We start from the raw sequence: 25,366 nt of genomic DNA on the forward strand, positions 1-25,366 counted from the left end.
TGACAGTAGAGAATCAGGGCACAGTTTCTCTGGTTGTGGCTCTGCTCCTACTTAGAGATGCAGAAGATGATCTCTGCAGTTTGAGAACACCTCACGCTGTCTGTCATTTCACAGGGAGAAAAAATAAGATATAAGATTCTATCCGTGTCTTCACTGTCTTAGTGCCATTTCTCCAGTGTGTCTCAGGGGATTATTACTCTTTTCTTCCCACACTCTCCCCGCTTCCCTTCTGCAGTATGTTTTTTTTCTGTTTTGTGACAGATGCGCTCACTGTTTGGCTTTTTTTAGGGGCTTGATTCGCTATTCCTCTCCAGCTGTGAAGCCATTCTTCCTGTTGCCAGTAAATGTTGCTGAGTCTCACTTACCCCCCGATCGGCTTCTCCGTCTGTTTCTGTCCATCCCTCTCTAATTCCCCTATTACTCTTTCATTTTCTTATCCACTTGTCTGATTCACTTCTTCACCCCATCCTTCTTTGGTGTTGCGCTGACTGTGTCTCTTTCTCTGATACACTCTGTCTCATTTTGTCTTTCATTACCCTTGTTCTGCTCTTGCCTGGTATTCCTGCAAGGCCCTAATCTCTTCATCGGTCTACATCTCTGTCCACGTCAGGGGGGTATTCCATCTTTCACTCCTCCTGTATCTCTCCATTATCTGAACCACTCAAAGCCTTCAGCCATTCCCCAACTCTCCTATCTGTCCTTGAAACAAGCGCGTTTTTCATCTTTTGAGAGAAGCGTTTTTGATCGGGGTTCATACCAGCCACTTACCTCACGTCAGCCACTATTGTCAATATTTCTCTCTGTCTCTTTTGTTCTTTCCTTCCCTCCCTCTCCCTCTCTCTCTCTTCTCGCCTACCCGTAGATGATGAACGTTACCAAAATATATTATTTTGACATCTTAGAGAAGGTTTGCACTGTGCTAGATGTTAGATGTACAATGTCACACAAGTTTAAGTAACATCACTGGTCATTCCTCAGAGGTTCATGTCGGGTTATGAGGCGTTTGACACAGTTAAAAGGTCATTAATCTGTGTTTTCTCTTTTTTTTTAAGTTTAGTTTTTCATTCATTCCATAGCTGAACATTTTACCAAATAGCAAACCAACACCTTCATCATTTACAAACACCTATCGGTGAAGGTCTTTAGCATCCATTCAGCATCACAGTTCAGTTTGAGATGTCTCGGCGGCCTCCTAAATGTCCAGCCAAACAGAAGGGTTCTCAATCCAGACCCTAGGATCCTGCATTATTCCAATCAGTCTTGGAAAAAAAGCTCACTGTTTTAGGGAGATGAACAATTCCCATTTACAGTCAAACCCAAATGCGTACGTACTCCGACAAACCGCTCAGATGAAGTCCTTGGAAACTGCCTCCACAAAGTTTGGTGCGGACATCAGAATGGAGATGGTGCAGATGATGTTGAAAACGCTGAAAGCCACCAGACAAAGTCGGTCAATAACAGCTGCAGCAAACTTCCACTGTTCGGTCACGCTCTCATTCTCATCCTGTCCACGAAACCTGTCAGCGACATAGCGGACTTCTTCTAAAATAGCCTGAAGTTGGGGATCCCCTCCGCCGCTGGTTCCAGAGCAGGAGCAGCCTCCTCCACCACCGGACACTGTACTCGGACAACCCGTGGCCTCCAGATTGGGCGTAGGGGGTGGTGGAGGACTGCAGAACTGAGAGGGCAGGTGAGGTGGAGGACTGGAGCCGACCACCGGGGGGGACACTACTGTAGGACGAGGCCCACCCGACATGCTGTTCCTCTGCACAGAATCGGCAAGCAAGGCTGGCGGCGAAGCTTCATCCAGACTGGAGAATCCGATGTAGAGCAGGTTGCCATTGTTGTTGGCACTGTTAGTCTGGTTGTGGAGATGGTGTGTGTGGCCGGCGGCAGCAGCAGCTTGAAGGAGGCTCTGGGGGTGCAGAGGATGGAGTGTAGAGGAGATGTGGTGGTGGTGGAGGTCTGCAGAGGCAGAGCCGGGTGCGTTTGGGAGGCTGCCACTCTGGGAACCTGAAGAGCAACGGCGTAAGTGGGGGGCACAAGGAGGTCGCTCGGGGTCTTCGCTTTCACCAGGACGCTTCATACGCAAAAACCAGGCCACCCACTGGAGCAAGACTAGCTGAACCTAAGAAAAGGCAGATGAAGAGAATTGTAAGAGAATAATTAATGTAAATGTAGGAATATAAGCATTGGATTGAGATGGATGGATAGATTGGATTGGATGGATGGATAGATTGGATTGGATGGATGGATAGATTGGATTGGATGGATGGATGGATGGATGGATGGATGGATAGATGGATGGATGGATGGATTGGTGGATAGACGGATGGATAGATCGATAAATGGATTGGATAGATTGCTGAAAGGATGGATTTTTGATTTAGTAACATGCATTGCCAAGCACTTCATTAAGACAGCTTTAAAGGTGATTTTCTTAGCATTCTGATTTAATTGAACCCTTAGATTTCAGATTTTAAAATAGTTGGCTCCTGGCCAAATGTGCTAGTAACAAATCATACATCCCTGAAAAGCTAATTCGTTCAGCTTTCAGATGATGTAAAAATCTCAATTTTAAAAACTGATTCTTATGACCATTTTTGTAGTCCAGGTTCACATACAGTATTGTACATGCTCTGCACTTACTTTAAACAAAAAATTACACAGCACAGTCTGCACAACAAATAAAGCAAGTCTTTCTTCAAGCTCTGCCTAGTGTAGAGAAGGAAAGTTTTGGAAGCAAAGGAGTTGTAAAACAGCAACATATGACAGCAAGGACTATGATGCAGGGAGAGATAAAGAGGTGACAAGCTGGAATTACTGTGTTGCACTGCCTGAGTCCTAGCCAAGGAGAGACATAAAGCATGGCAAAATGTATAACTAGTGAGGTTGGCACTGCTATAATTCTAAAAAAAAAATGCAGTTTAAGCAACTAGGTAGTTCTTTGGCATCTAAAAACATATTTTGGTGTATTAAAAGCTTAATCAGTGCAAGCCAGTGTGTTTTGCCATCATGAACCAAGCGAATCACACAAACATTTCAGAATATTCACAGACATCCATCATTTTATTAGATGTAACCAAATGTTTAACTGCTAGTTAATGCAAATATCTAATCAGTAAATCACATGGCAGCAACTCAACACATTTAGACATAGAAGTGGTCAAGATGATCTGCTGAAGTTCAAACAGAGCATCAGAATGGAAAATAAATGTGATTTAAGTGACATTAAACATGGAATAGTTGATAGTGCCAGGAATGCTTGTCCAAGTGACCTAGTGGGCTCTTGCACACAAACATTAAAGAGTTTACAGGGAATTTTCTGAAAAACTAAGCTTAACAAGGGCTGCAAATTAGTCATTGGCTAGAAGCCTGTATGTAGAGAACCTGCTACTTTAAACTGTATCAGTGTTGTCCCTGCATTGTCCCTGTTAAATAAACTTACTAATACAGTAACTCATACTGTACAACTAGTTCTTATAACTAACCTGTTTTTCCACTGCATGGTACAGTGCGGTTTAGTACGGCTCGGCTGGCTTCAGTTTTGCTCGATTTGTATTTACACTACAGTTTAGTACCACTTCAATCTGTGGGATTATCTCTATACATGTAATTGCATGGCCTCTACACCTTTGAAATCATCGTAAATGTGACAAAAACCAACCTGCGACAAACCAACCCACAACAAAGAATGCTACCAACGAAATTGTATTCTTGAAAAAGGGCTGCTGCAGACTATTGAAATACAGTGGATTTTGGTGTCTTGTCTCGCAAATCTAATGTTGTTGGTAGCGATTTCAATGTTCAGCAGTGTGTATACATAACAGTATGGCTCACTTTGAACCTCATTTGAGGAGATATTTCCAAAGTACCAGGTACAAGGTGGAAAAGCCCCCAAAAATGAGCAACACCAAACTGAAACACACTGTACCATGCATTAAAAGCACCTTAAGGTCTGCAAATGAGCATCTCTGAACAAACCTTGAAAAAGATGAGCTACAACAGCAAAAAGACCACTCAAGTGACACTCCTGATGACAAAGAGCATGACTAAGAGCATTTACTTCTTCCGCTTATCCGGGGCCTGGTCGAGGGGGTAGCAGTCTCAGAAGAGAACCCCTGACTTTCCTCTCAGATACTTCCTCCAGCTTCTCCGGAGGGATCCCGAGGTGTACCCAGGCCAGCCGAGAGACATAGTCCCTCCAGCGTGTCCCGGGTCTTCCCCGAGGCCTTTTCTCATTGGGACACGCCTGGAACACCTCCCTAGGTAGGCATCCAGGAGGCATCCGAAACAGATGCCAGAGCTACCGCAAGTGGTTTCTTTCGATGCGGAGGAGCAGCGGCTCTACTCACTTTACCAGTGTGCTAGTTAGTTTTAGTTTTCTTCGTTGGAATATTTGGATGGTAAGTTCAGAGCTCGGCATAGAAAACATGAAAAGCATGTATCCATCCTGCCTTTTATCAATGTTTCAGGCTGCTGGCATAGGTGCAATGGGCAGATTTTCTTTCAAATCAACAGCATATGCATAGTGCTATCACGTCAATATTGAGCAAAATCTCTAAAGATTGTTCCCAGCATCATGTAGAATCTGTGCCAACCAGGTATTAGCACCTAATAAAGTGGCCAAAAAGTATATAATAACACAACAGGCATTACTAAAACACTCTAGACAGATGTGAATATGTTTCTTTCATAGCTTCTTCCATACATTCAAGTCCAAACTCCCTTAAGGGTCTGACAAACATCACAACATCACATCATCAGAACAACCTACCTTACTCCTCCTTAGTCTAAACTGTATATCTTTCACTTCTGGAGATCATAAGATAAAAATCATTGCTGTTATGTAAGCATTACTTTCTCCTAGTTGCTCGGAGAAAGAGGATTTTTATTGAGCTACTTTGAGTCGTGGTTCTGGGAAGACATGTTTCAATGACTGCACGTGTCAAACATGATTGCAAAAAGCTGATCCCATGACAGGACATTGTTCTTGAGAAAGGGCTGCTGCGGACAATTGCGGACAATGTCTTTTTTCGCAAATCCAATGTTGACGGTAGTGCTTTCATTGATCAGCAGTGTGTATACGTCATGGTTTGGTAACAGTAACACTCATGTTGAGCCTCATCTGATGTGAAATGCGAATGTTTCTTTGATAACAGGGTTGACAGACATCACAATGTCTTTCCCTGATCAGCATCTACCCTTACCTTTCCCTTCTTCGTCTGAACTGTATCTCTTTCACTTCTCCAGATCATAAGATAAATACCATTGCTGGTATATAAGCATTACTTTCTCCTGGTTCCTCGGAGAAAGAGGATTTTTATTGAGCTACTTTGAGTCCTGGTTCTGTGAAGACATGTTTCAGTGACTGCACGTGTCAACCGTGGATGCAAAAAGCTGATCCCAGGACAGGACATTGTGCTAAGGCAAGCACATCCCTATTATAATAGCTCATGCCTTGCATAAAGGATTAAATAAACCTCCAACTTTCAGTAATAATCCTCAAATCATGTGGCTAAGATGTACTATTACTTTCCTAAGCAATGAGCCATACAATTTCTGTCTGGTGGCAGAAAATCCATTGAAGATCCACTAAATGAGTTTTTTTTTATTCAATAGCAACCACTTTGGGGGCCCTATGATGTTTTTATATCCTTTTTGGAAAGAAATAGCAATGACACATTCAAATGATAACTTTCCATCTTAAAAAGAGTCCTGAAAATAATATATATATATATATATATATATATATATATATATATATATATATATATATATATATATATATATATATATATATACATTTCCACAAAAACATGAAGCAGTACAACTGTTTTTAATCTTGATAAACGTCAGAATCATTTCTTGAGCATCAAATCAGCTTGTAAGAATAATTTATGATTCACAAAATGTACAGTAAAAATGCTTGTAAATTCAGCTTTGCATCACAGGAATAAATTACATTTTAAAATTGAGCTGCGGGATATTGGAATAATCTGACAGTGCTTTCTTTTTTTCTGTACTGTATTTTGCAATATGAATACAATTTCACCAGATGGCTTCAATAGCTCTATTTGGAAATAAGTCATTCAGTTTAGATTCTGTTGGAGACTGAATCATGCATAAAATATAATAAACAAACCACAATCATAGAAAAAGGCAACAGACCAAGACAAAAGTGAAAAAAAACAATGCTTTGCAGATTTCTGAGGAATTTGTTCTTGTTTAGGTACAGAAATTGAACAATCAAATTTAAATTAACATTGCATAGTCTAATGAATCACAAAAAAAATCAATAGAAATAAAGTTACAAATACATGAAATGTTCAAACAGCCACAGGCCTTAAAAACGCAAATGATAAACTTTCACTCTGTTGTGGTTCAATTCAGTTCAGGTTTTCCATGTATTATTTTATTTTTCCCTGTTTATTTTTGCTTTTGATTTGCATTATGGGACATTGGTCTTTATTCCAACAACTTTAACCTTGAAAAGGTTAAAAAAAGTGCCTTTATTAAAATTTTTAATAGTTTAAAGCAATATATTGTCTGGCTTGGTGTGGTATATTATGGTACAAAGACCTTCTAATAAACTGTCAGTACATTTTCTGCTATTTTACAGCCTTATTTCTCTCTAAATATATTATTTTCAATACATTACATTAATCCAAACAGTTAAATAGTCAATAAAAGTCACTTTGTTAAATTGTGAAGTTGAATTTTCAACATCAAAAGTGGACAGAGCAGAGATCCCGATCCCATAATGCAATTCACAAACGGAACAAAATACGAAAAATGTTAATTAACAGATCATTTTTACACTGTGGTCGACAATAATCCTGACTATTTGTGACTACTGATCAATGCTAAAACAATATATTGTGCTGCCTTATTTTAAATTATACAACAATTTTTATTTAATACATTTTTAGTTTTTAATCAAATAAACTCTTGTAGAACACAAAATACTCTCTAAAACATCTAACTGTCACCTAACTCTAACTGTTTGTCAATTACTGTAATTTAGTCAATTGAGACCGCTCTCATTTTCCAAACAGTAAAACACAAATCCATCTGCGACAGAATTGATTCACTCTTTGAGTAAATACACCTGTCAGCTTCCTCTTGCTGTTGCATTTGGCTTTGCGAGTGAATAGGCTTCGATCAGCGGTACCAGGGCACATCAGCTGAGCTGCTAATTGGCTTGCAGAATGCCTAAATATGGTCATTCATCAGCGCGGACAGATCGCAGATCCATATCCATCTGCATCCTATTTACTCATTTAGTCGCCTTCTGTTGGCTTTATCTCTATCATCATCGAATAAGTAAATTACTGCTTTCGGCGCACCTGTCAAGGGCGACATTGCTGCTTATTTAGCGCACGTTTGTTTGTAGGGTTGCAAACCAAATGTCAAATTCAATGACTTTTGCCTGACTTTTACTGACTAAAAGGCTGAATTTCAATGACCTATAATGAACAGGAATTTCTCCAGAATTTTGTGATGCTGTGATGCTGAATTAAACGCTAAATCAAGCAAATGGCACAAAATTAAAAGCCGCTTCAGGCCTGTAGCCAGCCTGGTGAAAGCGGTGGTTCTTTTTTCTCAAAAAGTGGACCTTTCTGCAGTTATTTGCCTCATTTTATATGTAATCATGCGATTTAAATACTGCATTTTAATTACATTATTTTTAGCTATTCTTAGATTGTCGAATGGTTATGGCAGAATCTAAAATTTGTGATATATTATATCTCGTTTTTTATTTGTTTTGCATTTATAATTTTAGTTATTCATTTAGTCATCTATGTATTTAATTAACTTTTTTTGTTCATTTATGTTTAATATTTATCGTAATAATCATTTATTGATTTGATTTCTTTATTTTATATATTTCTTATTACTTGTTCTGCTTTTAGTGCTTTTTTCCATTGTTTAGTCTTATTTTGATGGTGTTCATGAAATGTTCCTCTCCAATTATATGAGATATGAGGGTATGTCTCTATTTCAAGGTCTTGTGGCCTGATGTATAATAACATTTGTTATATTTGTGCTGCTCAGACAAAGTATGAGAGCGCACCGAAACACATGGAACTAAGGTTTTTGAATAAACCCTGCTCTTTTACTATCATCACTTCATCTCCTGCTTTTGCTCTTCTCTGACGTCCTTCCACAGTCGTCTCCTATATCAATGGTAGACTGTTAATTCAGTTGAAGACTGGTTAACAGGTTTGGGTATTGGAAACTCTGCTGACTTGTTGTCCAAATACCTGGAGAAACTAACGTTTCTTGACAATATCTGGCATTCGGGGCTGGATTTTATTTATCTGGCGTGGAGAGTGTGATCTAAAAGTCATCAAAGTCACATTTTTAGTGAAGCAAATGTATTCCTAGAGATTTAGAATAAAGATTTTAAAATAAAAAATACTTATTTATTGATTACAAACTTATTACATCATTTGTCATTCGAAAAAAATAGAAATCTGGAAGTTTTTAATTAAAAAGTGTAGCCTATTTATTAGGCAAATAACAAACTGGCCAGTACATTTAACTTCACTCAATCAGAATATGGCCCTTTGAATAATAAAAGATTAAAACCTAATAATAATAATAATAATAATAATAATAATAATAATAATAATAATAATGCAAAGTTTGATGATTTTTTTTGCCTCTTTTGTAAAATTTACATTTGAAAGTTCATTGATAACAGCCAGCAATTGCCAAATTAGTATTCAAATTCATTTTAACATGTGCCGTTTGTGGTGCTTTACACCTTTTTGTTGGTCATTTTGTGTTTCAAGAATCAGGTTTTATTCTTCAAGATTTCGATTAAAAGTGACTTGTACAGCGTTTTTTCTATTAAACAATAATCCAGTAGGTCAGTAGTGAAAGACGACTTCACCTGCGTCAGATTGTATGTTTTCTTGCACGGCTGGATGTCGGACTGAAGCGAGGATTCCTGATCGGTCTTAAAAACCTTTTCAACATTTGTTGAATTTAATACTAGTAATATTCAAATGCAGTCTCTGAAATATTGATCAAAAGTGCATTATATGTAATAGTTCTAGTGCAAGATTAAAATGTAAGATTTTTAAAGGGCACCTATAATGAAAATCATCTTTTGTAAGCTGTTTGGACAGAACTGTATATCGGTATAGTGTTAGTCATATTGGGGTGATATAAACACATTAAGTCTCTTTTTTTAAATTCTTCTTATGTTAAAACAGTATGCCAATCCCTTCCATTTTGAGGCCCACCGCAACGTGACATAGGAGTGAGGTTTCCCCGCCCACCAAATTGATTGACAGCCGGGTATTAACATGTGTCCGTAGTAACGCGTATAATCCAATCAACAAGCCAGGACGTGCGCAACGCAACTGGGATTAAAAGATCTGTTCAGCTTTCTGTGATCATCTGCACCTCAAGAATAAGTTTTACAAGTTTAAAATGTTTTTAAAACAGTGGCACGTTTGTAATAAAATAAAGACAGTAAAATCAAAGTATTTCATTACCGCAGCCGTATGTCAGTAACATTACAAAAGCCTTAAATTAGGTTTATTTTGTACATTAACAAAACAAATATCCTTACAGCAGTAGATATTAATGTGTATCCTGTCATATATCTCATGCAAAAACAGCGCAAAGTTAAACACACGTGCTGTGTGTGTGCGTGAACTTTGTAACAACATTGTGTGTGACTCATCGTCGCAGAAAGGCTTGAATTAACTCCACAACAAATACGTCAAATAATCATTGGGAAAGTTTTTACTGTAGTATTTCTCATAAACATTACGCAAGATCTGCTTCCTTCATGTCTGTCACTATGATGTTTATCGGATGCAGCAGGAGATAGTTCTGACAGGCACGTGGGAATGGTGGGCGGGGCAAACCAGCTCATTTGCATTAAAGGCACAGGTATAATATATAATATGATGGGTATTTTGAGCTGACACTTTACATTCTGACACATTCTGGAGGCACAAAAGACTCATTTTAAATCTTGAAAAAGGGGTAAAATAGGTGCCCTTTAAAATAAAAAAATTCTCAATTTCTCCATTCAGTCTCTAAAAGCAGAATCATACATTTGTAGAAATACACCACAACCTTTCAATTCAAGGGCTTTCAAAAACCTTAGTTTGTTTTTTAAGTACTTTCCAGGCCCTGAAATCATGTCTGAAATTCAACAAAAAAATTGACTTTCAATGTCCGCCTAAAAATAGTTTAAAACTCAATGATATTGCAGAAATTCCCTAACCCATCGGAACCCTGTGTTTACAAAAATATACGTACCCATTTTGGCATGTTCCCTCCGTTGGGGTCATGATGGTGATATTGAAGCACAACCACTGTGGCAATAACCGACATTCCCACGATGATCATGATACTGGCGAAATACTGCCCTGAAAGAGAGACAAAGAGAGAAAAAGAGGAGAATATGGCATGCGTAAACCTTTCGTTTATTAGTCTCCAAGCGGAAGGGCTTTTCATCATCCGGCCACACCAGTAAAATCCAGGGCAAACGTAACAAAAAAAAAGACGGGGGGCATTGATTATAAGCGAGTGACGCAGGGAAGAAAGAGAGAATGAAGAACAGATGAGTGAACCATAAAATCTCAATCATAAAGGAGAGGGCGAAGCAGACAGGAGAGACAAAGCGCTGTGGGTGAACACTCTTCCAGCAAACGCATTTCTGCAGATTACATCTTTGCGGCGGCTTCTGAGGGCCTATAAACTAGAGGATGGGAAAAGAGAATGTGGGGCAGATTGTTTTTGTTTTTTTGTTTTCTAGAGGAAGATCATCTCTGTGTGTGGGTTAGAATCATTTTCATTTTTCTCTCCCGTTGCTTCTCTCTCCTGACCTGCCCATCATTTCCAGTTAACAGTCTTTTACGATTCATGTTGCAAATTACTATGAGAAGCCAAGCGTATGGTTGCCAAGACCGAGGGCTTTTGGCCTTGAGACAGAACGGTGATCAATTTATTCCTCAGTGGTGCAGCATCTAAGCGCCACGCAAAAAAAATACACATGAATGCACCAAAAGGAGGACAATTAGAAGCAAAATACTAAACTTGAAGTACAACCCCAAATCAGAAAAAGTTGGGACAGTATGGAAAGCGCAAAAAAAGCAGCGACTTCAAAATGTATTCCTTGTATTTCATTGCAGACAATATGAACATTAAATATTTCATGTTTTGTCTGGTCGACTTCATTTCATATTTAAAATACATCCTTCCTGTCATTCAGACAATACATTGCCCAAAAAATAAGGACAGAAGCAGTTCAGGGCTACTAATTAGGTAAATTGGTTAAATAATGATGTGATTTGAAGCAGGTAATGTCAACAGTTGATTGTAATTATGGTACAAAAGCACCATCCAATAAAGGTCTATTCCTTTAGGAGCAAAGATGGCCTGAGGATTACCAGTTTGGCACCAAATACGTAAGAAAATTATTGAAATGTTTAAAAACAATGTTCCTTAATGAAGGATTGGAAAGATTGGATATTTCACCTTCAACAGTGCATAACATATTTAAAAGATTCAAGGAATGTGGAGGATTTTTAGTGCATAAAGGACAAAGATGGGAGTCTAAGCTGAACTACCACGATTTCTACTTGCATTTCCATACTGTCCCAAGATTTTGTGATCTTCACAGAGAGCTGTGTTTTTATTAGCGAGTGAAGCAGGCTGAAACATACGTATATGTGCATTGAAATATGTTGAAACATGCATGCTTTACCTATTAGCGGGATGGAGTCTGAGGTTGCTGGCATGATCTCTGCCACCAATAGCATGAAGACTGTTAATGAGAGCAGCACAGTGATGCCTGTATGGAACAAAAAGAAATCATGAGCTGTTCACAAATGACGAGACATTTGTGATTGATGTGAATTGATTGATATCTGGCCATTTTAATATCTAAGACTATTACAATAATGTACACAAAAACTACTTTCTGCTCTTTGTTTTTTTGTTTTTGCATGCAGACAACAAAAGCATACTGTAAAACAATTCAGGAAATTAGCGTTTTTTCCCGTATATTGTAAGTCAAGTTTTTTTATTTATTTATATATGCTTTTGTATGCATTATGGGACCTTGATCTTTCTTTCAAAAACTTTTACCTTGAAAGTTCGAAAAAGTGACTTTTGTTTTTAATAGTTTAAAATGAAATATTTACAGGGTTGGTGTTGTTTATTTCAGTAAAAAAAAAAACTTGTAATAAACTGACAATTTCTGTTAATTCTATATATTATTTCTTATACCTTGTTGTTTCAAACTCTTGTTGTTAAAAATGTCAATAAATGTCACTTTGTAGATTGTAGATTTGTAGATTTGAATTTTCAACATCAAATGCCGACAGAGCAGAGGTCTCATACTGCAATTCACAACCGTAAATAAATGGAAAACAAAGTTGATTACAAAATATGAAAACTGTTAATTAACATATATATTGTTCCAAACCCATAAAACTTTTCTTTATCTTCAGAACACAGCTGAAGATATTTTTAAGAGATTTGGTTGTTGTTGTTGTTGTTGTTGCAACCCAAGCTCTTTATTAATACATACCCCAATATACATTTCTGGAGATGACAAAATACATCCCAGGATCTGTTCTTTTGCCGTTTTGTTTTCGTGAATCCACCAGAGACCACTGTGTACACTTTTTCAGATCTCAAATTTCTCTCGCAAGCACCGATCAGGCCTGCTTTTCTTGTGTAAATCCACCAGAGGTCACTGTCAACTGACTCACTGACTGACTGACCGATCGATCCCCCAACCCACCCGCTTTGCTAAACCCAACTGATAGTGTTTTCAAATGCACTGATAGACCCGGCCACCGGCTTTCCTAAACTCAAAAGACAGTGTTTTCAAAAGCAATCCAGAAAAAGAAAAGCCCTCGCGGCCGCCAGATCTTTATCACGTTCTCAAATCTTACCACGTTCTCACCCTGTTATTTACTAGCTTATTTTATTTTTTGCCTTTTGTTTTTGTTTTACTTGCTTTCTGGAACCGTTCTTCTCCAGACTCGAACCCCATCGTTGCAGTCAACTCCTCTCTGTTTCTTAAATTCGTCAACGTACTCGGCAAGTCACTAGACAAACTGGAAACTAGGACTGAACGATATATCAAAAAAAGATTGCGATCTCGATTCGACCCTAAACATGATCTTTATTCAGCTTTTCTATGATTTAGCCAAATTTTTTTTAAGGTCAGGAGAGAAGCCCATTGGCGGTCGCACAAGTCTTCACATTTTATATTCGTTGCTCAGCAACATGTACACCTCCAAATGGTGTTGAAAGTGTCGCATGCTGTATTTGTAAGGTATAATTCACTCAAAATTGTCATTTATGTCTTCATGTAATGATGTATTCATGGCTGTAAAATCACACATGAGCTGACGCACTGTTTGTTTACTACTAAGAGGACATGTGCGTGCCCGCCAATAATGTCTACTTTAGTGAACAGAACCTGCATAGGCTGTGATTAACAAGTAATACAGTTGTAAATAACGTTCAGTTTGTTGCACAGAGCGATCATTTGGGAGCCGCACTGAAAGTATGATTTGCAAGTATGTTTTTCTTTTTTCAAAGAGGCAGCCCTACTGGTAACAGCAGAAATGCCGTCAACACAGAGATAAGCGGTCAGCTGGTAGCGCAAAAAGAAACAGAATCCATTGGCGACATCATACTGCCCCATTTTAAAGATGAAATGCAGCCAAACATGGCTCTGCCTACATCATTTGCACTCTCCAGAAATGTACACGGGAGTACATTTTCACAATGAGTCTGTGTTGGAGATTTCTGCCCTGCCACTGAAAGCCTTTTCAATCCAAAATGTCAAAGAAATCCAATAAATATTTAAAAATAAATCTATATGGATCAAGTTCTTTAATTCAAGACTTCATAGACATGTGAGCGCTTATGATGAACAGATTTAATTTGGTCTTCTTTTCTTAGCAAACCTCACTGCACTTGAAGAATTACATCCATATAATATTAGAAAAAACACTGGCAGCACATTGCCCATTTAAATCTACCCGGACAACCAGGAAATATATTGCTTCAAACATTTCAATAAAAGTCATTTTGTTAAACTGCAGAGCTACATTTTTGACATCAAAAGTCGACAAAGCAGATGTTGAGCCCCTATAATGCACGCCTAAACAAACTAAAAACTAATGCTTGAGAAAATAGATGGCCAAATTTAATGCTGTAAATATTGATCAATGTTTATAAGTGAACAACATCCCAAATTAAACCAGATGAACTCATTTACATTTAGTTTTTACTCATTTACAAAGGTTTAAAAATTTTAGATTAACAAATGGCCACACTTGGGTATCAAAAATATCCCAAATTTGATTAAAAATATCTTCATTTGTAATCAAAAAATTAACAACAGGTTTGGAACAACATGAGTGTGTTTAAATGAGAACAATTTTCTGTAACACTTTCAGTTTAGGTCACAATTCAACCCAGGCTCATTCTTGAAACATACCCCTATATACATTTCTAGAAAGCGCCAAATACGTCTTGGGAGCTACATTTTACATTTTTGCAGTTTTTGATTTCGCAAATCCACCAGAGGCTGCTGTCGATTGACTGACTGAATTATCGATTGACTGACCCATCCTTCTCCTTTCCTAAACCCTACCAATAGTGTTTACCAAAGCACTGATTGGCACGCGCACGCACTTCCCTAAAGCCAGCCGTCAAAGTTTTAAAAAGCAATCTAGAAAAAGAAAAGCCCTTGCCTGATTTTACCACGTTTTGAGATTTTACCTCATTCTCACCCTGTTTTTGTACTTGTTTATTTTATTTTTAGCTTCTGTTTTTGTTTTACCTGCTTTCTGGAACCGTTCTTCACCGAACTCAAACCCCGTCCTTGTGGTCAAGTCCTCAATTCCACCGATTTACAAGGCGAGCTACTGGGCAAACTGGTAACAGCGTAGCGTTCGTTTTAAAGACGAAACACAGCCATACGTACTTCTGGCTACATAATTTGCAATCTCCAGAAATGTATATAAAGCTACATTTTCAGAATGAGCCTATATTGCAACAGTTCATTCTATTGGCTACTGGCTTATTACCTAATCCTACCCAATACCTAAACCCAACTACTACCTAAATAACTATTAATTTTAGCTAATTAGTAGTTTATTAAGCTAGTTAAATGTTTGTTAATAATGTGAATTGTGTCCTAAACTAAAAAGTGCTACTCAGTTTTCAAAATCACAACCCAGCAGCACAGACCCCAGCATCCGCCACTGCGAAAACCCATTATCCGTCAAGCACTAATATAAACACATGGTTATACAGCATCACCAGTAATGTGTGACACTGGCGATACATAAGATGCCCAAACACGGCGTCCTATTGGATGTAACTCATCTTGACAGAATTTGATTGGATCTGATTGGACGGCAGTGCAGGGCTTGATGGAGCGATACATAAAGTGAATTACATCAGGCCATTTCTCTTCCTCAATCGCTCTTTAGTTCAGTTCAAGTCATCTCTCCCTCCCTCTCCGGCTGCTATCCATCTCTCCCTCCGCACACACAATCCATCCATCTCTATCTGCTGCTTAAATCTGCTTCCGCTCTCTCACTCCACCTCCCTTCCTCTCACATATGTTTTTGTTGGACCCATTTATAAGTGCTATCCTGGCATAATGATAACACTCAATAAAATTATTGTCACAAATACTCAGCTAAATGAGACTAACTGAATTCATCAAACTGGATTCATTTAAAGTGCACACACTTGGTTTAATCCACGCCAGGGGTGTTCAAACTTGGTCCTGGAGGGCCAGTGTCCTGCAAGGTTTAGTTCCAGTTCCAATCAGAAACACCTGGGCTAGCAACTAAGCTTTCTAGAAACATCCTAGGAGGTAATCGTTAAATCTGGTAGATTAATTTTGTGATATTCTGATTAATAAACTAGAGCTATAAGTTTTAATCACTCACTAAGAACGTGTATTTTAGTGGTAGGGAGACTTTTTGAGTGAGTCATTGAATGATTCAACCAATTTAAAAACAATGACTGATTCAAAAAAGTCTTAATTGACTGGCTGCGTTCCATTCTGAAGGGTTCAACTTTGTATTTGAAGGGATGAAGCATGTGGGGGAGCAGAAAAAAAACTTTTCCTTGGAACAGATTTCTGTCAAATTAGCAATGCTAAAGAATCATGGGAGCCCGAAGAAGCTGGTCATTTATACATTTCAAAATACTCCATCTGAAAGGTGCTTTAAAGTTGAGAGTTTTGAGCACTTTGTACTTGGAATGAGATTTCAATACTATGGCCATAATCATTCTCACTCCAAAGTGACCAAACAATGACTACATTTATATATACATCAGTAATAAAATTATAGCTCATAATTCGATAAACGTCATTCACGTGAGTTTCGTGTACTTTCTGGTGTTCATTCATTCATTCATTCATTCATTTTCTTGTCGGCTTAGTCCCTTTATTAATCCGGGGTCGGCATAGCGTAATGAACCGCCAACTTATCCAGCAAGTTTTTTTTTTTTACACAGAGGATGCCCTTCCAGCCACAACCCATCTCTGGGAAACATCCACACACACATTCACACACATACTCATACACTACGGACTATTTAGCCTTCCCAATTCACCTGTACCGCATGTCTTTGGACTGTGGGGGAAACCGGAGCACCCAGAGGAAACCCACGCGAACGCAGGGAGAACATGCAAACTCCACACAGAAACGCCAACTGAGCCGAGGCTCGAACCAGCGATACAGCGACCTTCTTGCTGTAAGGCGACAGCACTACCAACTGCGCCACTGCTTCGCCCCTAATTTCGGGTGTTTTAATTTGTCGTTTTTGCCCCCGTGACAAAAGAGATATTGGATGTGAGTATGGACTGCTGGAGGAAAGCTTTTTTTTCTATGGAATTTAATACCGCAGGCCGTATAGGGTAAAAACCTCCGCATTTCGCAATGCAGGTGTCTGTGGTCCTTCACTGACTCGGTCGGTGCAGAGAATAGTGTCAAACAGACTATCCTGTGGTAAAATGCGGCAAAGGAAATAGTTTGATTAAGGTGTTTACATGACTGTACTGCACTGCAATAATGCCAATAAAATTGCCATCTACACATATCTTAATTCGATTTAAGTTTAGTTCGATTATGACTTTAGTCTGATTTGAGTCATCAAAAACCGCTGTTTACATGGTAGACTCTTAATCAGAGTATTGTCTTTATCGTATTAAAATATTATTGGTGTCCATGTAAATGTACTCAATGAATCATTTACTTGACTCATAGAAAACACTTATTTATTTAGGGGGGAGAGTGATTGCACATTGATGACTGAGTCGAGCCTGAGATTATTGATGTTTTTGTTGGGTAAGTAATAAAAAATTACTGGCAAAATCATTCCCACGATGTAGGTAGCTCAACATTTCATTACTGTTAATTAAACTGGTGGAAAAAAAAAAAAAAATATATATATATATATATACAATTGAATAATTTCTTTATTAATTCATCCATAATTTTCCTGAAATAAATTATTTTATAATAAAGAAGCAACATTAGAAAATTTTCTTTCTTGGATAATAACCATTAATGTTAATCTTATAAACCCCCCCACAAAAAAAACTTTTAAATGTAATATATCTTTTTTTGTTTGGTTACTTTGTAAAGATTATTATTATTATTAATATTATCATCATGATTATTATTATTATTATTATTATGCAATGTAATGTTATGTATATTTATATAACGCATTTATTGTGTATACACCCAAAGAGCTTCACAATTATGAGCGGGGTCTTTTCACACCACTACCAGTTTGCAGCATCCACTTGGATGATGCGAAGGCAGCCACAGGACAACAGTGCCAGTGCACTCACCACACTCCAGATATTGGTGGAGTGGAAAGACAGTGATAGAGCCAATTCAGCGGATGGGGATGACTGGGAGACCATGATCGGTAAGGGCTGATGGAGGGAATTTGGCCAGGACACCTGGGTTACATCGCTACTCTTTACGAGAAGTGCCATGGAATTTTTAATGACCACAGAAAGTCAGGACCTCGGTTTAACGTCTCATCCACAAGACAGTTTAGTGTCCACTGACAATTTAGTGTCCTCTACACTATACTGGGGCATTAGGACTCCTGCTGGACTCACTAACACCACTTGCACTATTTTTATGTATTTATTTATTTATTTATTTATTTACTAATATATTATTATTATTATTATTATTATTATTATTATTATTATTATTATTATTATTGGTCCATTAGCCGACAGAATAAAAGCATCAAATAAAAGAATAAAGCAGCAAAGTCATCAAAAGAGTGTTATCAAAAGTATTGACTTTGTTACCAATCAATATTGATATATTATTTTTAAATGTCCATATACTATTAACAGTTGAGCGCAGTTGAGTAGGTTCTGAAACACTGCTGATTGGCCACCATTGTGTAATTGGAAATACATAATCATCACTTAAACACAATGGCCAATCAGCTCATTTTAAAAGAAAATGTGCATTTTTCAAATTTCGGTACCAATTAGTACCAAAGTCGGTACTTTTCACAAACCTACTACAAAATGTTTATTTATGTTCCACAGAACAATCGGTCAAACGTTTCTGAAATTACTGAGTAAATAATTTATACGAATCCTATACCCATTTAATATTTGCTTCTTAGAAACACATAACTGTAATGCGTTCTGATTCTGTGTCTGTCAGAGATGTTTCAATATTGCATGCCTGGTTCCTGGAAAGTGCGATGCATTTTCTCTCCTCTCTTACACACATTGACTCATCCCTCCTTTAATTACATCAATAGATTAATTGCCCATATGAGTGTACAGCAAAGCACTTCCCTTTACCACGCTTGCAGTGATACGCATTCTTGACCTGAGGGAAAATTGCCTCAATTCCTATCTCTAGCCTCTGACTTCTAGCATCTCCTTTACTAAAACAAACCACGAATACCCTTCAGTTCATGCCCCTTTACATTTGCTGACAGTCCTATTTACAATTCCTTCCCTTCCATCTCTGGTGACTGTTTTCGCTGTTCTTTGAACTGTCTGCCTGTTTGATGCTAAAGGTCTCTTGACAGGAAGCGTAAAAAAAATGTGAATCACAGCCCTTGATGTAAACCAAGAGTTCATTTGACGTGACACAATCAGGCGATTGCTTCAACATGAGCACCCACACATTTTCTGTCCTGCCTAGACATTTGGCAGAGATGCGGAATTATTGTATCTCCTACACTAAAACTAAGATATGCCAGATATGCAAAAAATATGCAACATTCTTCCAAATCAATCATGCTTTGCTATAAAACATGCACATATACAGTGGGGGGAATAAGTATTGGACATGTCAAGTTATTTTCCTGGGAATAATATTTCTAAAGAAGCTTAAAGACGCCTCTCATATGGAGAATGAAGTCACATGAATTGCTCAGGTGTGAGATTTTTCACAGACTTCAACAGAATGTGAAAATGTTGATGGTTCTGTGAGTCTCGTCTAACAAATCTGATCTTTATTTTGTATTTTCTATTGGATTCGAGTCAGGCGATTTGCCGGGCTATTCCACAGCTTGATTTTCTTTCTCTGAAAGCATTTGAGAGTTTGCTCGGCTGTGTTTTAAATCATTGTCTTGCTGAAATGTTTACCCTGGTTTCATCTTCATCATCATGATAATGTAGATGTTGCACTGAAGTAGCTAGAATCAATTTACAATGGCGAAGGGCAAAGGGTTGCTAAACTACTGAGAGATTTCAGCTGCTGTCTGGGCCTTTACTGCCTTTCAGCACCTCCCTTTCTTCGTGTGTTCAATACTTTTTTCTTGTGTTCTTTAATTTTGTTACGCATATCATATTGTAAACAAATTAGTTTTACTTTATTTGCATACACGGATTTCTTTGATTGTTACCAACATCTAGTGAAAACTGCAAGCCAACAGCACCTTCAGAAATATGTTTTCTGAGAAAAATGGTGACATATTCAATACTTATTTCCCCCGCTGTAATCTAACACAAGCTGTTTCTCGTTCTTTCTTAATACCTAGTGAGATCTTCTCCCCGGAGTCTGCAGGCAGGAGGAAGATGAGCAAGGTCATGGATGAAAGGAGGACGCAGGGAATGAGCAGATTCAAGGCGTAGTAGAGCGTTCGCCTGCGGATGGTCACCACGAACGTCACGTCTGGATAGGGCTCCTTACAGCAGTCGTAGAACAGCTCATTTCTGGTGCCCGGCACACCTGATTAGACACAGCATGCGAGAGGAATAATGAGTATGTCTTATGAGCGCGTGCTTGTTTTTACTGGAGATTGGTCTCATGTTCAAAGAGACGCTGTTGTCCTCAAGAGCAGCCCGATACTGCTTTTCCACCTTTGATCTACTAGGAGAAAAACATCCTAATCAGCAGATGCCAGACAGACAAAAGTTCTTCTTCGAGCAACATATTTATTGTCTTAAAGGATTAGTGCAACCAAAAAAATTGTTTCTAATTTGTGAATGCTGAACTCAAATTTTAGTGGCTACCAAATGAGCATTCCAGATTACTTCTTAGATAATCTCTGACTTGAAGTATGACGCATTTGTAGCGAAAGCTCTGAGAATAGATGCATCTCATGGGAACCACTTACCACAGAAGTTGACTACAAACAAGAAATCTAGTTGGCTTGGCAATGCTGTATAAGTTTAAACAGTACATTACTCTTACTCCTCTGCTTTGAATGTGCATCTTATTACATGTGTCTATATGTTGAGTTCAACCCAGGCTCATTATGGATACGTAGCCCTGTATAGATTTCTAGAGAGCGTGAAATACATCCCAGGATGCACATTTTTTGAGGTTTTTGTTTTCGTGAATCCACCAGAGGCCACTGTGTGCGCTTTTTCAGATCTTAAATTTCTATTGTGAGTGCCATTCACGCCTGCTCTTCTCATGTAAATCCACTAGAGGTCGCTGTCAACTGACTGACCAACTGATCCCCCTTGTCCTAAACCCAGCCGACAGTGTTTTCAAAAGAAATCCCTAGCTCTGGCTAATTATTTCCACATTTTCAAATCTTACCACATATACTTACCATGTTTTTCACCACGTTTTCACCCTGTTAGCTGTCGGTGATGACATACCACCCTGTAGAGTTCTGTTTAAGGTCAAAATGCAGCCATACATACCTCTGGCTACATAATTCGCGCTCTCCAGAAATAAAATAAAAAATGCTAATAATAATATGATAATTTCGAGATATATAGTCCCTAATAATAACTCCTGTATAGAAGTCCCACAAAATTGACACGCGATGGCACTCGAATACCCTGTCAGAAAAGTCTAGTGGCTGGGAATGAGCTTTTTTACACTCTGTTTCAAGGGCCAAGTGGAAGGGGTACAAAAATAGAATTAGGATTGAGCCTATGAGTTTTTATGAATATAATTAATATAAAATAATGAATATTTAAATTCTGTGAAGTTAAGACAATGGCAATTTCAACATCAAGCATGTATGACGAATGATCATAAAAAAATATTAAAGAAAAGTTCAGAAGTGTGTGCGGCATGATATTACAGACGTGCGCAGCGAGACAGAAGCAAAAACACTGACTCGCTCGCATAAAAGAAGCTAATCAGAAAAGGGTCAGAAAGGGACAGAAATGTGCAGTGCACAATGATTTTCCAGTCCACTTCCTCTTATCCACTCAACGTAATTACATTAATTTGAATACTAACAGGCTCATCGCATGGCCTATGAATGAATACGAATGGGCTGGAGATGGGCTTGATTTTTTTTTTTTTCCAAATCCAAAGCGTATTTTAATTCTACATAGCAGGTTATTCTATGCTCTGTGAGCTGCAAAAGTGATCTCTGTCCTATGAAAGCTATGCAGCGTGAATTTTAACCATTTCACGTAACCGAACTGACCTCTCAATGCCCAGCCATTGTCAGTTACTACAGCAACACACAGCGAATATCATCATCTAACTGTAGGCGTTTCATACAGGAGATGTCTGTTACACTCACCCACAAGGTCCCATTCTCCATTGGGCATGTAGCCAGAGATATCGGCCTCATTCATCTGGAGGTCCAGCAGCCATCCGTCAAACGTCCATGAGCCGAATTTGAGCTCGCACTTCTGGATGTCGAACGGAAACCAGCGCACGTCCACGTTACAGGTGCTCATGAAGATCCCTGGGATGAAAAGAAGAAACGAAACTGGAGGAAAAAATATTTGCACTTTTCATTCTGACCCAGAGTCAGCATTCAAACTGCCTGACGGATGTACTGCCTCTGAAATGCCACACTTCTTCTTCATCAAGCCCTGCACTGAACCAGCCAACTCCAAATTGAATCCAATTGACCTTTTCGCTGGAGTAAAACCAGACAGTTAAAAAGATGCACACCGAGAAACGCCGGAGCCCCGGGAAACACTATTACATAAAGACCTTTACGCTCTGTGCGGATAACTGAAACTCTCATTATTATTACGCACACACACATACAGAGGCGCCGGCTAGATGAATCATATCAGTATCCAAATACACTCGCTCAAGTTTAAACACTGCAAATTGGCCACATAAACTGGTTTATTGTTTCAAACAGCTTGCAAATAAGCCATTTTGCTCAGTGAAAACGAGAGTTATGACAGGTATGGATGAGAATGGTAATGCGTGCAATTTGTTTCATTCCACACAGCGGTCAGAGTCGCCGCCTCAAAGAGCATTTTAATCGTATACTTGCATATTTATTGAAGAAATCACAGTGGAGAGAAGCGAATGGAGGAAACTGTACGTTGCCTTTGAATACTTTTTACAGTCTGCCCTGTTTGAGAGCTTCTCAAACGGCAAACATAGTTAAAATCATAAGGAACGAATCACAGATGTGCATTTATGCTTCAATGATAGTTAAAGAACAACTGACAAACCACAAACTAGCCGGTGAATTTTTCATTTGCATTTGCTTTTTTCATTTTATGGAGTTAAAGAAAAATTTTCTAATTTTGGTATCAGCATCAAATTTCATTTAAAAATAGTATTTTTATATACAAAGAAAGCATAAAAAAATACAAATTAGAGCAAATAAAGTTTGTCGACAATACAATAGGTTGGCTTGAGAAAGACTAGCCTGAAAATTTCAAGTCTGCATGAACCGGAAGTTGCTGAGGCTTTTATTTCAGTAGTGTTGATGTACTTACAACTGAAACTGCATATTAGGTAGGGGGCGGGGCTTTCTTTGGCGCATAATTCCATCATAGCAATCTTAACCGTAAGAAAGTGGATCAATATGCAGTTGCTATGAAATCCCTCAAGTTGATGTCAACAGAAATACAGCCACAAACGTGAAAGCAAATGTTAAGATTACCACAGCAAACACATTTTTTTCAGTGGATTAACTTGCACGGATTTTTATTCGTGTTAGGAAGAACAATGTGAGCTGGAAAAATAAACATAGTAAGTTTTGATTTCAAGCAAACTTTAATAAGCTTAAAGTTTGATGGTTTTAAATTCAAAATAGTTTTAATTTTGAAGCAGGTTTGTACGTTTAAGCAACCATACAAGAAGTTTTAAAAGATCAACATTTGTTCTGGGTGGTAGCTTGGGGATTGTAATGCGGGTGCCTAGGTGATTTGGGTGGTTGCTATTAAAGTGAAATATGAGTGTTCTGTCATCATTTACTCATCCACCACTTGTTCCAAGCCAGATTGAGTTTTTTGTTAAGTTGAACACTCTGGGCTATATTTTAATGATCTAGACACAAAGTCTAAAGTGTATCCTTTTGTTCAACAGGATAAAAAACAAAATTTGTCCACAAAATAGGCATTAAATTGTTTATTTAATACTTGGAAGACATAATGATGAAAATAAAATCTCTAATTGAACATAAAATAATTGTTTAATCAGCAAAACTGTCCTTCAATGCAATTGTCCAGACTTCAATTCAACTGCTACATTTTAAATGAAGAAAAAACATGTACAACACCATTTAAAAGGACTGTGCTTTATTTTTATCTTAACTACTGACATAGCCTGAATAGTTTGTTCGAGGTCACTCAGTGCAACAGAAAGCCTGAGAAATTCTATAAGAGTTTATATAAGAAACTGCTTCATGAGTCATTTGCCAGCCTGTGACATCAGAAGGAACCCTCAAGACTGAAAGGTGAGTTTAATGCTCTTAAATATTTCATAATTTCATCTTTTCACAGTTTGGCAACCTATATTAGAAAAAATGTGTCATCCATCAAAATCCCCCAAATACTATATCCTCTGATTAGCTTTATGGGTCAAATTAAGCAGATGAATGAGCTAAAGTTTTGTCATTCAGAATTATGCTAATTTATTTATTTTATTTATTTATACAGGGACAATGTACAACATGACATGTTGTGCCAGAGTTAGCTATAAAGCTAATTTACATCTGTAGTCCCTGGGCAGGAAATAACAAATTTAACAGTAATAACCAATACAATATACACTTACAGTACAATAAATACAATACATCATTATCATTCAAATGAAATCAAATCAGTGGCTGTATATTTGATTTTGTTTTAGCCAAATTTTAAGAACAGTTTTAAAATGATTAAAAGTGCTGCTCTCTCTGATATACACTGGTATTTTATTCCATCTTTCTGCTGCTTTAACTGAAAAAACTGATTGTCCAAAAGCAGTTCTCTTAAGTTTAACTGAACAATCACCTCTAACAGATGACCTAGTCTGTCTTATATTGCCCTTGCCGACAATCACACATTGTTTGAGGGGTGGTGGTGCAAGATCATGAAATATTTTATACATTAAACACACATCAGCTTAAAATAAGAAACTGTCGAATGTTAGTAATTTTTGTTGTGCAATACAGTTGCAATGATGATAGCTCCTTGGCTTTTTAGCTAAAATTTTAACAGTTTGTTTATATAAAACATACAATGGTTTTAATGTTGTAATGTTCGTATGCGACCAGCTTGTAGCACAATAAGATAAATGAGGTAAAATCATTGTATTCATAAAAAGTTTAGCAGCAGCCATAGGTAACTGATGCCTAATGTTTCTATAGATCCTCAGGCTTGCTCTAGCACTTTTGGAAATCTTCTTAATGTGTTTTTTAAAATTTAAATTAGAGTCAATAATTATACCTAAATATTTAAAATTATCAACAATATTTTTTACTTCTCCATTAACTAAAACTAAAATTCTTACAGGGTCGCTACTTATTAAAATATGTAAAATAGTATGTGTTCATACTAAACTGAATTATGCTTAAAGGTGCTGTATGTAAGTTTTTGACTCTTCTAAAGTATAAAAATACCATAATTTGTTTGTAGTTATTTAGGAAACATGCTAAGGGAACATTCTTGTTTATCTGA

General features: G+C 37.8%; 1 protein-coding gene across 13 annotated transcripts in view; it reads right to left on the reverse strand.

Annotated features, from left to right (window-relative positions):
• Positions 1 to 785: 785 nt before the first annotated feature.
• The window catches only part of chrna11 (cholinergic receptor, nicotinic, alpha 11), a 53,347-nt gene continuing 28,766 nt past the window's right edge, over positions 786 to 25,366 (reverse strand). For 12 of the 13 annotated variants that reach the window (XM_073930962.1, XM_073930961.1, XM_073930964.1 and 9 more), the window contains 5 exons: positions 22,030 to 22,197; positions 20,067 to 20,261; positions 11,741 to 11,827; positions 10,291 to 10,400; positions 786 to 2,128 (listed from right to left, as the gene is read on the reverse strand). In XM_073930962.1, coding sequence (XP_073787063.1) covers positions 1,346 to 2,128; positions 10,291 to 10,400; positions 11,741 to 11,827; positions 20,067 to 20,261; positions 22,030 to 22,197 — 1,343 coding nt within the window. In that variant the 3' untranslated portion in view covers positions 786 to 1,345. The remainder of the gene's footprint in view (positions 2,129 to 10,290; positions 10,401 to 11,740; positions 11,828 to 20,066; positions 20,262 to 22,029; positions 22,198 to 25,366) is intronic. The other variant, NM_001045097.1, reaches the window with a different exon arrangement.

This window comes from Danio rerio, chromosome 19 (assembly GCF_049306965.1).
Source record: "Danio rerio strain Tuebingen ecotype United States chromosome 19, GRCz12tu, whole genome shotgun sequence".
NCBI classification, from domain to species: domain Eukaryota; kingdom Metazoa; phylum Chordata; class Actinopteri; order Cypriniformes; family Danionidae; genus Danio; species Danio rerio.